The 12,615-nt window shown below is 46.7% G+C and overlaps 1 protein-coding gene across 6 annotated transcripts in view; it reads left to right on the forward strand.

Moving 5' to 3' along the window:
• ITSN2 (intersectin 2) overlaps positions 1-12,615 on the forward strand; it is a 137,072-nt gene that overhangs the window by 112,150 nt on the left and 12,307 nt on the right. For 4 of the 6 annotated variants that reach the window (XM_056122408.1, XM_056122400.1, XM_056122426.1 and 1 more), the window contains one exon: positions 11,944-12,065. In XM_056122408.1, coding sequence (XP_055978383.1) covers positions 11,944-12,065 — 122 coding nt within the window. Of the gene's footprint in view, positions 1-531; positions 4,013-11,943; positions 12,066-12,615 lie in introns of those variants that run through there. The other 2 variants (XR_008793607.1, XM_056122434.1) reach the window with 2 other exon arrangements.

A 12,615-nucleotide genomic window follows, 5' to 3' on the forward strand; every position in this document is an offset into this window, starting at 1 on the left:
AATTATATTGATAGCTATGGAATTTACTCACATGTGTTTACGTTTATAACATAAAAGACTATGGTTAATAATAAAATACTTAACCCAGGACAGAACTTTGCATGTGGCCAATCCATGGTCAATCCCTGGCACCCCATCTGGCCCCTGAGCATCATCAGGGGTGGACCAAAATCCAAATATAAGATAAAAACATTTTCTTTAAAAAAAAAAAAAAAGAAAATGCTTAACCCTAAAAATCAGGAATTGACTTGAAATTATCGTTGTAACTACCCACGTTTTTAGAAATAAATTGTCTGTTTAAGTTCTTTGTATAAGTCAGTAAAAGCTAGCTATCTTTTAGATCACTATTTGTGTTTCTTTGCTCTTACAAGTATTAGTTTCATTTTACTGTGTAATTCGGATATTTCTTTAAAGGTTGAGAAACTTAGTGCAGATTTGTTTAATTGATGCCGCATGTCTTAAGTCAAGATTTTTTTCTCGCCCACTTAAGTTGCATTATGTTCATTTTTTTCCTCATTTTTCTTTTCGTAGGACCCAGTGTTGTCTTCCAGTGTGAAAGCACCCCAGAGACCCACTATCCAAGCTTGACTGTAGCGTGGAGGCAGGGCGGAAGCCCTGGCCAAAAATCTCCTACACAGTTCACTAACTTCCTTCGAATGTTAGAGCCACTGGGGATTATTTCTTTGTGTTTCTGATTTACAGCTGAAATTGATTTGTAACAAGTTAAAGGATAGTGGGTCTTTGTGTGGCTTTCCCTGCTGTTCACGCTGGCATCCTTTAGCATTTTTTTTTCTTGTTTGAATCTGGCGATTCTAGGTCGTTCCACGCACATTGACTCTGCCCTGACGTGGTGGGAGTTCAAACACACAAAGACCCACTATTTGCCCCCAACTGTCCTGGCTGGTTTGGAATGGGCTGCCGCTGCCATGCTTTCTAATGTTACTGCAACGTATATATTCATTCAGATAAAATCTGCTTCTGTTCTGCTGTTGTGTTTGATCTAACCCTAATCACAGTGAGCTCTCAATTGGTTCAGTACGTGATTCGCTCCCCAAATACGCACTGTCCATTACTTTCTAATATGCCGTTACCAGTACCACTGTTTAAACGTGTCCAAAGTGCAAGCACTAGAGACAACTCTCTTATTTTCTGAGGACTTTGAGTGGAAGCAATGACACAGGGTTTTGGGGGGAGGCTCTTTTTCTCCTCATGGAAAGTACCCTGTGTAGCCGTGACAGGCTCCTTCCTCGGGAGCTCTCTGTGCCCTGATGGCGCGGAGACACGTGCTGTGGCAGTCATTCGCTCTGCCGTAGTGATGAGCTGAACACAGACTCCTTTTGAGGAATGAAAGGCCCCGCAACTATGAGATAGAAAACCTTCCCTAGCTTCAACAGCACTGATAGCTATGATATTTTTTTTTGAAGTCAGAATTTGCATTACCTGTTTCGATTAGGTTACATGTCCTAGGTCACCGAGGATGCTGGTTGGCATTTTTTCTTAAGGTATTTAGTAAGATCATAAGAACTTCTTCAGGAGCTTAGATGCACCTGAAGCACGCTGGCCGGTTTTACCTTGTTAAGAGAGAGTAGAGCAGGTAGGTGCTTGCCTGAGCCAGGTTTACTCCACGGCAACAGGGAACATATAGTCCCATTGAGCCTGCCAAGAGTGATCCCGAGCAGAGAGACAGGAGTAAGCCCTGAGCCCCGCCAGGTGTGCCCCCTCCCCACCACCAAAAAAAAAAAAAAAATTTTTTTTTTTGAGGGAAATAAATGATGTGAGAGCTTCATTCCTTTATGTTCCTGAAGCTGCTTTGAGGCTTGAAGATTGACCTTACCTTGCCGAGTCCTCTGGTCAATATCTGTTGATCAGCCCGATTGGCTACTAGGGCATGAACGTTTTCTTTTCTTTCAATGGAAAACACTTCAAAGATAACAAGCATCACTGATAATGTATATGAATGTGAGAACATGTGAGCGTATTAGCTGAAACAAAGAAGCGAATCTAGCAAACAGTATTAAACTAGAGTTGAAAATCAGTGAGACATTTATGCAATTTAAAATGTTTACACACTGCAGTGCAATCTACTGTTGATGAATGTCAGAGTATTATCAGGAAAAGTGTCCATACAGTACATACAGCCAGAGTCTTTCCTCACAGAATTCTTAGAGAACAGGGAACTTTTTTTATATCTCTGAGTTTAAGTTAGAGGCATATTTTGTGCAATATTTATGTTCATGTGCCTATCATTATGAATGATTTCAGTCATATATCGCTTGAATTATAACTTGACCATGCTTGAGAAAGAATCAGCAGTTTAGTTGGATCTTCACAAAATGTCTGTGTTCCAAAATACCCACACCCCTTGGACCACGTGGCTCCCTGGAGCAGGGATTTCTAGTTCCTACACTGCCTCCTTTTGTAACATTTGCCATCCTTGTGGACTTTTATGAAATGTGACATCAGTAGGACAGCAATAATGTCACCTCAAGATAGAGAACAGGTTTGTCTGCTGCTGCTGGGGAGACGGGCTGGACCCCACCCCAGCCTATCGGGGCTGGATCCTGCCTTCTGTTTTCTGAACTGTCTGCTTTTGCACCCTTGGTTGAGTTCAGAGAAAGGATGATTACTTGAAATCCATTTTAAACCCTAAGGTCAGAAGTCAGATCACAGATAATAGAACAAGAGAACTTGACTCAGTCAACATTTTATCTCTGCAATTTTGAAGTTGAGCCTATCTACTCTACTGATTAAAAAGATAAGGCATTTTTATAGCTCAGATCATCTTGCTTTGACACTGATTGTTCAGACCATTAAGAATGGCATTCAGGTAGTGCTTAGCAGCTGTGATCAACTTGAGAATAATGCATTCATTGGGTACCTATGGACTAAATCACACGACATATTTACACTGAATGTCAGCTTGGAAAATAATTTACTGTATTTTCTAAAATACCTCCCCTGTAGGTATTTTGTCATTTACATGAAAGAAAGCTACTGTAAAGGAAAGTGTCTGACATAATAATAATCTAAGTCCTTTTTAAAGTGCATGCAATCCTTTGCAATACCTCATTTCAGCCACGTATTTTCTCTCTTCCTAATTCAATATAAAAGGCAGCTTTCAATTTGTTTAGGAAGGAACATATGAGGAAGGGAGAGTTTGTCAGAAATATGGAATTTTAAAAAGGAAACCCAAGGGAATAAATTTCAACCCTGTAGATGGTAAAGAATCACAAGTACCAATTTATTCAAAAGTTCTAATATCTGATAATCATTAGAGCGCGTGATTAAACCCAACAAGATTTCTTGCAATGAAAACAAAGGTTCTAAAACCAAAGCTGATTTTTTTTTAAGAAAATTAAAATCAACCCTGACCTTGTATAATTTCTAAAATTTAAAATGATGGAACTGGGGCTGGCGCAATAGTACAGCAGGTAGGGCTCTTGCCTTGTACACAGCTGACCTGGGTTGGATCCCTGGCATCCCCTGTCGTCCCCCAAGCCCACCAGGAGTGACCCCTGAGCACAGAGCCAGGAGTACATCCTGAGCACCGCTGGGTGTGACAAACAGAAAAATGATGGAACTACCATTTTAGTGTGTTAAAATACAATATGAATGCTAATTGCTTAAAATAAAATGGGGAAAAGAAAAGTGAAGAAAGAAATGCCAATTTCCAGTCCAAAGCTTTATTTGCCAAGTTTTCATAGAATGAATTTTACCAAGTTATAAATTCTTGTAAATAGAAACTATAATGGAAATACTACGAGACTTTTGCCCTGAGTGGCATTATTGGATGCTGCTGTGATGCTACTGTAATGTAATAAATTATTCAATGGTTGCAAAGTGCTGTTTTTTGCCTTAAATTTTTATTTTGTGTGTCTTGAAAACTATAGTATTAAAGATATTGAGATTGTGCAAATGCTGGGCACGCTTGGCATGAGGTAATCTGTTTTTATTTTTACAAAAATTGTAATATAACTATGCAAGTGTGTTTATTAAAAGGACACAAACTACATTATTGTATCGCGTATTTCTTTTGGAGCATCCTTTAAAATTTATTTAAAATCGTTTATATGTAGTTGTGGTTGAATTTCTTTGGAATTTCTCCTTCCTTATCAGTCTCGGGTCATAGGCCAGTGAACTACTTTATATGACAAAAGGCAGGAGAAGTTTTAAGTGGTAAGAATGAGATAGTTGGGCCAAAGTGATAGTACAGTGGGTAGGGCATTTGCCTTGCACACGGCCCACTGGGTTCAATACCTGGCATCTCATATGGTCTCTTGAGTACCGCCAGGAGTGAATCCTGAGCACAGCCAGGAACAACCCCTGAGCATCGCCGGGGATGGCCCAAAAACCAAAAAAGAAAAAGTTTAAAGATGAGGTAGTTGGTCTGAGACATATATCAAAGCAACAGAAATTTTAATTTTAAAAATAAATTTAACCTGTGGTCAGGGAGATGGTTCTAAGGGTGAAGGGCAGTGCTTTTAGAAACGCACAAGACTGCTGCGAGCCCACAAGAGTGTTCCCCCCCAGAATCTGGCCCCGCGTGCCCCCCCCCCGCAAGAAAAGAATGAAATATATAATCTATGGTTATAGACTCCTGTGGCCATTGATAAGCTAAACCCTGGGTCTTGAATCCCAAAGTCCAGAATAGTAATAATAGGCACTATGTTTTTTACAACCCCAACTTTTTTTTTAAAAATATCAGAAGGAAATTAAGTTAATCCTTAAGCTAGAGAGACAATCTAGGGGTTAAAGTCACTTTGTCTTGCATCATGGCCAACTTGTGCACTGCATGGAACTGGGCTCGCATGATATGAGCATTTGAGAACAGCCAGGGGCAACCCCTGAGTTCTAGTCATCCCAGAAACCTCCAGAAAACAAAATTCAGCCCTCGTTGCAAATGTAAACTGAGACATTTTTACTCATTAAGTCTAAAATAAGTCATTATAAAATAAAAGAGACTGCAGTGAGTTCTTGTGGGGAATACCAGAGTTAGAGTTGGGAGTTTCAGCTTGCGTTTAAAACGTGGGTCGTGGCTGGAGCGAATAGTACAGCAGGTAGAGTGTTTGCCTTGCACGCAGCTGACCCAGGTTCAATTCCCAGCATCCCATATACTCCCCCGAGCACCACCAGCAGTAATTCCTGAGTGCAAAGCCAGTAGTAAGTCCCTGTGCATTGGCGGGTGTGACCCAAAAAGTCAAAAATAAAAGTAAATAAAATGTGGATCAAAATCCAGCCGCCCCCCCTCCCTCCCACACTCCCAGGAATTGCTAAGCATAAACAAACACTTTTTTCCAAGCCCTTTCCTCCGTGGGACTCAGTGGCAGCCCACACTTTGAGAAGATTCCTTCTCAAAGTCAGTAAACACCAAAAAGCCTGGAAAGTCATTCAACAACCATACAATGAACCTTTTGCTTGAGGCCAGCCAGACTCCCAGGTGCCAGAACAGGAAAGTGAGGGTCAGCTGGGCCTAGCCCCGGGCAGTGCCTGGTGAGCAGGCTAGGTGCAGAAGCACGCCATCACAAAGCAGCTAAGCATGGCATCGAAGTTTCCCAGGCACAGGCAAGAAATTCCTCACTGAGCCAGACATGGAAGAATTCGAGAAGACTTAACTGAAGGAAGCAGCTCCGCAGCTCCATGAGCTAAGAAGTGATCCAGATGGAGGGTGGGATGGTGGGAAGTAAGAACAGCCTGGGCGGAGGTGGGAAGGTGTGATTATGAGAAGTTCCTTTTTGCGAAAGAGGAAGGGCGGTGCCAAGAACAGTAAAAATTAGGGCTTGAAGGGCAGATCAAAGGCCAAGGCCACGTAGCTTGGCTCCTCGTGGGAATTCCCTGCAAACTGTAAAATGATGGTGATGCCCAAGTCCTGATTTCAAAGGTCCAGGGGAACTCCAGGCACAGGAATTTCTCAGCGCTCCCCAGATGAGTCTGGTGGGGAAAAGCGGTGAAACCATTAAGAATTAGTTCTGAAGGAAAAGTGGCAGGAGGCCGGGGGGTGTGAGGGACGGGGCAGGGAGAAGAAAGGGTTTGGTTCCCAGGTTTGTATTTTGGTGAGAGGAAAGAGTAATGGGAGCACCGATAGTGGCTAGATTCAGATTTGGGGACCTGGAAGGGACACGCAAGAAGGTGAGTTGTTCGGACCACAAAGTACCTGTGGGACCTGGAGGTGCTAGTGCCAGCAGGTACGAAGAGAAGAGCATGAAGACATGTGCCCGGCCTTGGGATGATCGTGGACTGAGCCAGTACCAAGAGGCAAGAGTATTTAAGGAGAAAGTGAGAGCTTAGAGATACCAGCAGTTAAGGATTAACAAGTGGAAGGAAATCCCCACCCCCACAGAGACAGGGGACAGTGGTTGTAGAAGAAGAAAGAAATCATTGTGTTGGCAGTGTCGTCATTTATATGAAACAGTGAAGTTCTGGCTCTGCAACCACCAACTGTCCATCCTTAAAAAGAAGTATTCTGTATTGAACACCTATTTGCCTGTGTACTTCCCCGAGGTCCTCAAATCACTTTGTTACATTCCTTTCACAGCTAGGGGGATTAAGGCAGGGGTCAAAGGACATCTAAGAGAGGCATTTCAGCATGTCTGATTTGGGGGGGGGGAAACTCTAAATAATAGTGGTGAATCTTTTATTGAAACAATGAATCTAATCAAAGCAGATAGAGTGTTAACTAGAATTCATCTGCCCCACAGGGACTGGGAGGGGTGGGGGGTGGGGTTTTATTGGGGTTCTTCATGATAAAAAATAAGTTTTGGTAAAGGGAAATGTGTTTGATATTTGCATGACTGAGACCTAAACCTGAAAGCTTTTGTAACCTTTCCCACGGTGATTCAATAAATAAATAAATAAAATTTTAATTCAAAAAAAAAAATAAGAACAAGAAACCGAAAGAGGGGCTGGTGAGATAGTACAGTGACTAGTACACTTACCTTGCATGCGGTTGACCAAGGTTCGATCCCCGGCACTCCATGTGATCCCCCAAGCAATGCCAGGTGTGATACCTGAGCACCAAACCAGTAGTGAGCTGTGAGCTCAGCCAGGTGTGGTTTAGAAATTCAAAATAATAGTATCCCCGATGGTCCTGGTCCCTTCCCCGGTACTATTCCCCAACAAGAAACACTTTCTGGGACTGATCCCCGAGCACTGAGCCAGGAGTCATCCCTGAGCACCATTAGGTGTGGCCTGCAAACAGACTGGCATCCAGAAAGAGAAAGTGAACTGTGACCATTGTTTTTCTGTAATAGCCTTATTGAACTTGAATTTCTCTTTCATTTGGGTCACCCACTGACAAGTGTATAGCTGAATAGCTTTCAGTTTATTCAAAATTGTGCCACTATCAATTCTAGAACATTCCATCACCTCAAAAATAAGCCTCATACCTTTACTTTCTCTCATCCCCAAGCCCTCCTTATGACCCTTAGCAACCACTAATAATCTGCTTCTCTGTCTCGTTAGTCTTTTTTATCATCTAAGTAGAATCATAACGTGTGTGTGTGTAGGGGGGGGAGGGTGATGGCCTTATTTCACATGAAATGTCTTCAAGGTGCATCCACACTAGTCTGAGGCTCCGTGCTTCATTCCTTTTTGTGTTTATGTTTGTTTTGTTTCTGTTTTACGGAAGTAATAGTTTTATTGCAGAAGGATACTAATTGTGAGGATGTAGGGTTCAGAGAGAGACAAATACAGAGACAGAGCAAGAGAGACGGACACAGGCGGGAGGGGGGGAGAGGGAAAAAGAGGGAGAGGGAGAAAGAGATAAAAAGAGAGAGAGAGAGGGCGAGAGATTGAGAGAGAGAGGAGAGAAAGGGTGGGAGGGAGGGAGAAGCCACACATAAAGGTGTTGGGGCCGGGGCGGTCGGGAAGGCAACCCAGGATTGACACATGCAGGCTTGAGCCACATCCCTTACGTTTTAGGTTGTTACTTTGGGTGGGGGACTTAGGGCCATATGCTCCAATTCTGCGAATGCTCCCCGTAGTTGTTTCCATACCTGATGGACATTCATTTTGTGTCCAGTTTGGGTATACTATGAAAACCTGCTCTGGCCATTTATGTGCAAGATTTGCCATCATAGTTGCATCATTTCTGTTTCCACCAAACTTGTTATTTTCTGACTGTTTGCGGTTGGGGGCTGTACCCGGCAGTGCTCAGACTACTCTTGGCTCTGTGCTCAGGGGTCGGTCCTGGGGGCCCAAGTGTCTTAATCTCTGTACTGTCTTGCCGACCCAGCTAGCCTCAGTTAGCCTGCCTGTGGGTTTGGGGTCACACTCTGTGGCTTCACTCTGCCCCCTTTGATGCTGACGATGCTGAGTATCTTGTCAGGGACTTGTTTGGAGAAATGTCTCTGATTCTCTGCCTGTTTTTCAATTCAATCCTTTATCTTCATAATTTATCCTGTTGTAAGGGCTGGAGCAATAGCACAGCGGTAGGGCATTTGCCTTGCTCGCAGCCGGCCCGGCCAACCTGGGTTTGATTCTTCTGCCCCTCTCAGAGAGCTAGCAAGCTACCAAGAGTATCTCGCCCACACAGCAAAGCCTGGCAAGCTACCCGTGACGTATTCGATATGCCAAACATGGTAACAACAAGTCTCACAATGGAGAGGTTACTGGGCCCGCTCGAGCAAATCTATAACCAAAGTTATAGATTTATAACTATAACTATATAGTTATAAATAGTTTTATATATATAGTTTATGCTATAGTGCTACAGTAAACTTGTAAGAACCGTAGATGCTGAAAGATATTTTTAAGAGAAGTGTCCTAATGCCACTGTTAAACTGAGATCACTGAGTCCAAGATCCGTGACCTGAGCATCATGGACTTCATACCACCAGCTTCCGCTAGAGCCTTCTCTTTCATCTGTAGAAAGAACAGAGTCAGGCCTGCATCGCGGATGAAATTTAGAGAATGGAGAAGGGCCCAGTTCCATGTCTAGCACAGATACTGAAAGAAACAACATACACATACCAAACCGTCCACCGAGACAGGAACTAAGCATTTTGGGTGTGTCTCTGAGTTAATAAGCAGAGCTGGAAAGTGAGATAAGACCCAAGTCAGCTTGGTGCTTAGGGGACCATGCGGCACATCTGGTGGGGGGCTATTCCATGACGTCTCTCCCTGGCCCTCCTGACCAGCTGACTAGCTTCCTCCATTGAGTCTGTGGTACAGCACTGGGCTGACTGAGTTCACTGGCCTGCGAGGCTGAAGTCTCTGTTGTCTTCCACAGTGAGGGCTTTGCCAACTTTCAGACCTTTGACCCGTAGATTCAAAATTCAGACCCAAAGCAATAAAGGTCTCCCCTCCACTTGCATTTATCAGCAGTGTTGTTGGGCTAAAGCAGTAGCACAGCCGGTAGGGTGTTTGCCTTGCACACGGCTGACCCGTGCATCCCATATGGTCCCTCAAGCACCACCAGGAGTAATTCCTGAGTGCATGAGCCAGGAGTAATACTGTGCATCGCTGGGTGTGACCAAAAAGAAAACAAACAAACAACAGCATTGTGTGTCAGAGTGCTAGAATACTTTGATTTCCAGATAATCAACTAATTTGCTCTCTGCTGGGTTGCAGTAGTAGAATACAACCTGAGCTTCCCCTTCTGTGCTTATCCCAGCAAACACGTCTACCTCGAACCTGACAGGTGACAGAAAAGACATGAGGGTTTTGATAGAATATTTGTTTTACTTTGGTTGGTTTACTCTGGTTGAAAAGTAAAACCTTTTAGGGTTGGAGTGATAGTACAGTGGGGAGGGCATTTGCCTTGCATGCGGCAACCCAGGTTCAAGCCCCGGCATCCCATATGGTCCCCCATCCCGCCTGGAGTAGTTCCTGAGCACTAAACCAGGGTACTGCCAGATGTGGCTCCCTCCAAAAATTGAGGAAAAGATTGATGCTGTTACTGACCGTTTCCTATGTACCTAATTCCGTGTACCCACCTCCGTCCCAGCCCCCCACACACAAACTCGGCTGTGGGGATCAGTCCCCCGTCATGTTGCTCCCTGGCTGTGTGAGTCCAGTCTCTCCCGGACAGAGCTCATCCTGTATCGGTCGCTTCATGCACCAAGATATCCTCTATGACATCCAGGTCACTCTAAAGAGCACATAACTAATTTTTAAGAATCTAATCAAGAGTGTCTTTTTGTTCTGTTTTGGGGTCACACTCAGCTGTGCTGGGGGGGGGGTTGGGCCAGGAGGTGCCGGGACTGAATCCAGGCCTCCCTCATGCTGTACCCCTAAGAGCCCCGCCCAGAGCATCTCTCCTTGTCTGTTAGCTGACAGGCTTTAACCTTTTACCTTTATTGGAGCTCCTGAGTGTCGTGTTCACACCCCGTGTGTTTCATCTTGAGCCTGCATTTTCCTCGCTACCTTCTGTTCTGCCTTGTCTCCACCGTCCTCGACAGACTGCGTGTCTCATCACCGTGTTCTGTGTGAATCTCGCACTCGTTTTCTTTCCTTTTTCATTTGTTTGGGAGCCGTGCGTGGCATTTGCTTGGCACTGCTGGGGTGTCTCCAGTTGGAGGCAGGACGGGAAGAGCTGGGGTCTGAGGGGGAGTGGGGCTAACAGAAGGGGCTTGTGTGCTTTTAGGGGGGTGTGGGAGAGATGCATTATCCTGTTAGGCTGAGTGGAACCCGGAGACGTGGGGGCGCCACCGAAAAAGCAGGCTCTGGGCAGAAATAGGAGTCCTGGCGCGGGTCCTGGAAGGATGAGCGGGGCTGAGCGAGCAGGACAGAAGCCGAGGGAAAGCGTGCGACAGTCAAGGGAGTGTGCGGTGGGGAACCGCTGCCCTCACCTGCCAAGGGCTGGGCTGTGCCCACATTCTCCCTCATAAAGCCAGCAGTGTGGGGCTGGAGCGATAGCACAGCGGGTAGGGCATTTGCCTTGCACACAGCCGACCCAGGTTCGATTCCCAGTATCCCATATGGTCCCCTAAGCACCACCAGGAGTGATTCTTGAGTGCAGAGCCAGGAGTAACCCCTGTGCATCGCAGGGTGTGACGCAAAAAGAAAAAATAAATAAATAAAGCCAGCAGTGTATCCATTCCAGCCTCAGTAAGCAAAGACTTCAGGAGAGGCCAGAACCTCTAGAAAGTTCCATGGCTGGGGTACGGGCACACAAGAGCGTGAGGCTGACAGGTGCCCGGAGGAGGCCGCCCCCTACAGTAGTAACACATCCACGTCAGTGCCTGGCAGAGACCTGAGACCCTCCTGACCGCACGAGGAATGCAGCCACAAGCACGCTTTGGGCTGAACCCCGGGAAAGTGACCTTGAGGTGGCCTGAGTTATGAAGCAGCCACAGCAGAGGCGGGGGAGCTGGAGGGCTGCTCCGGCAGCTTCTACCTGAGTCAGCTGAGACCTGACGCTCAGGGCTGGGGGCATCCCCCCGACCGAAGAGGGACAGTGGCTGAGGCACTGGCCTGGCATGTAGCCTTCGGGCTTTGATCCCCAGCACCACAAGGTCCCCCCAGACTCACCAGGTGTGCTCTGGACACTCTCTTCAGCCACACTGCTTCCTTGGCCTTGCATCCACCAGGAAGACACCCCAAAAAAGAGAAACACAGTTTCACCCCCAAAATACCTCCAAAACATACCCCAGTCAGCCTTTCCCAGAGCAAAGGTCACCGTGCTGCACCTCCAGAGCGCCTCTGCGGATGGCTCCTTGCCCCCACCCGGAAAAGCCCGGGATCAGGTGTAGGGTTGACATCCCTGGCTCGGTTTCCCAGAGAGTGTCTGGAGACAGGGAGAGGAGCAAGATTCCTGACTCGCCCAGGCTCATCCGCCTGATTCCTAATTCCTAATTCCCTCGGGGACTTTAGGAGAGGAAGCAGCGGCGGCGGGTGAGGCTCAGGGCAGGCTCCTTGGCTGCTGGGGGGCAGCGCCGAGAGGATCATGTTGGGACTCAGTTCCTGTAAGTGTGCCCACGGTGACGCCCCGCCCTCTCCCCGCAGGGTGCGCTGACCTGCAGTCGCTGGACACCATGCAGCCCATGGAGCGCAAGCGGCAGGGCTACATCCACGAGCTCATCCAGACCGAGGAGCGCTACGTGGACGACCTGCAGCTGGTGGTGGAGGTGAGGCCTGGGCGGCTCCGGGCGACGCCGCCCCTCTCCTAACGGGAGCACTCGCACGCGCACACATGCACACATGCGCACACACACATACACATACACCCATGCACACACGCACACACTTGCATAGTCATGCACACATGCATACACGTGCATACAAATGCACACGCACACACATCCACACACATGTGCACACAAATGTGCTTACTCGTGCTCTCTCTCTCACTTGCTCTTTTGCTCTCTCCCCCTCTCCCTCTCCCACACGCTCTCTCACTCTCACTCTCTCACTCTCTCCCCGCTCCCCCTCTCCCTCTCCATCAAACCACATTCTCTCTAAAGCGTTTCCTGCTGTTCCCCTCACTGTGCCTGTCTGGGTTGCCTGTGACCTCCAGGCAGATGCCGGCTGGCATCTGTGTGGCCCTTTGACATGCTCTGTGTCTGAGCCAACAGAAGCTGTCCTCGTCCCCTTCTGCTTTTGGCCCCGTGACTTTTTCTCCTAACATCTCATGGCCCTCAGCTGAGGGACCGTTTCAGCACCTGGCCAGAGCAGGCG

This window comes from Sorex fumeus, unplaced genomic scaffold (genome assembly GCF_029834395.1).
Source record: "Sorex fumeus unplaced genomic scaffold, SorFum_2.1 ptg000006l, whole genome shotgun sequence".
NCBI classification, from domain to species: Eukaryota; Metazoa; Chordata; class Mammalia; order Eulipotyphla; family Soricidae; genus Sorex; species Sorex fumeus.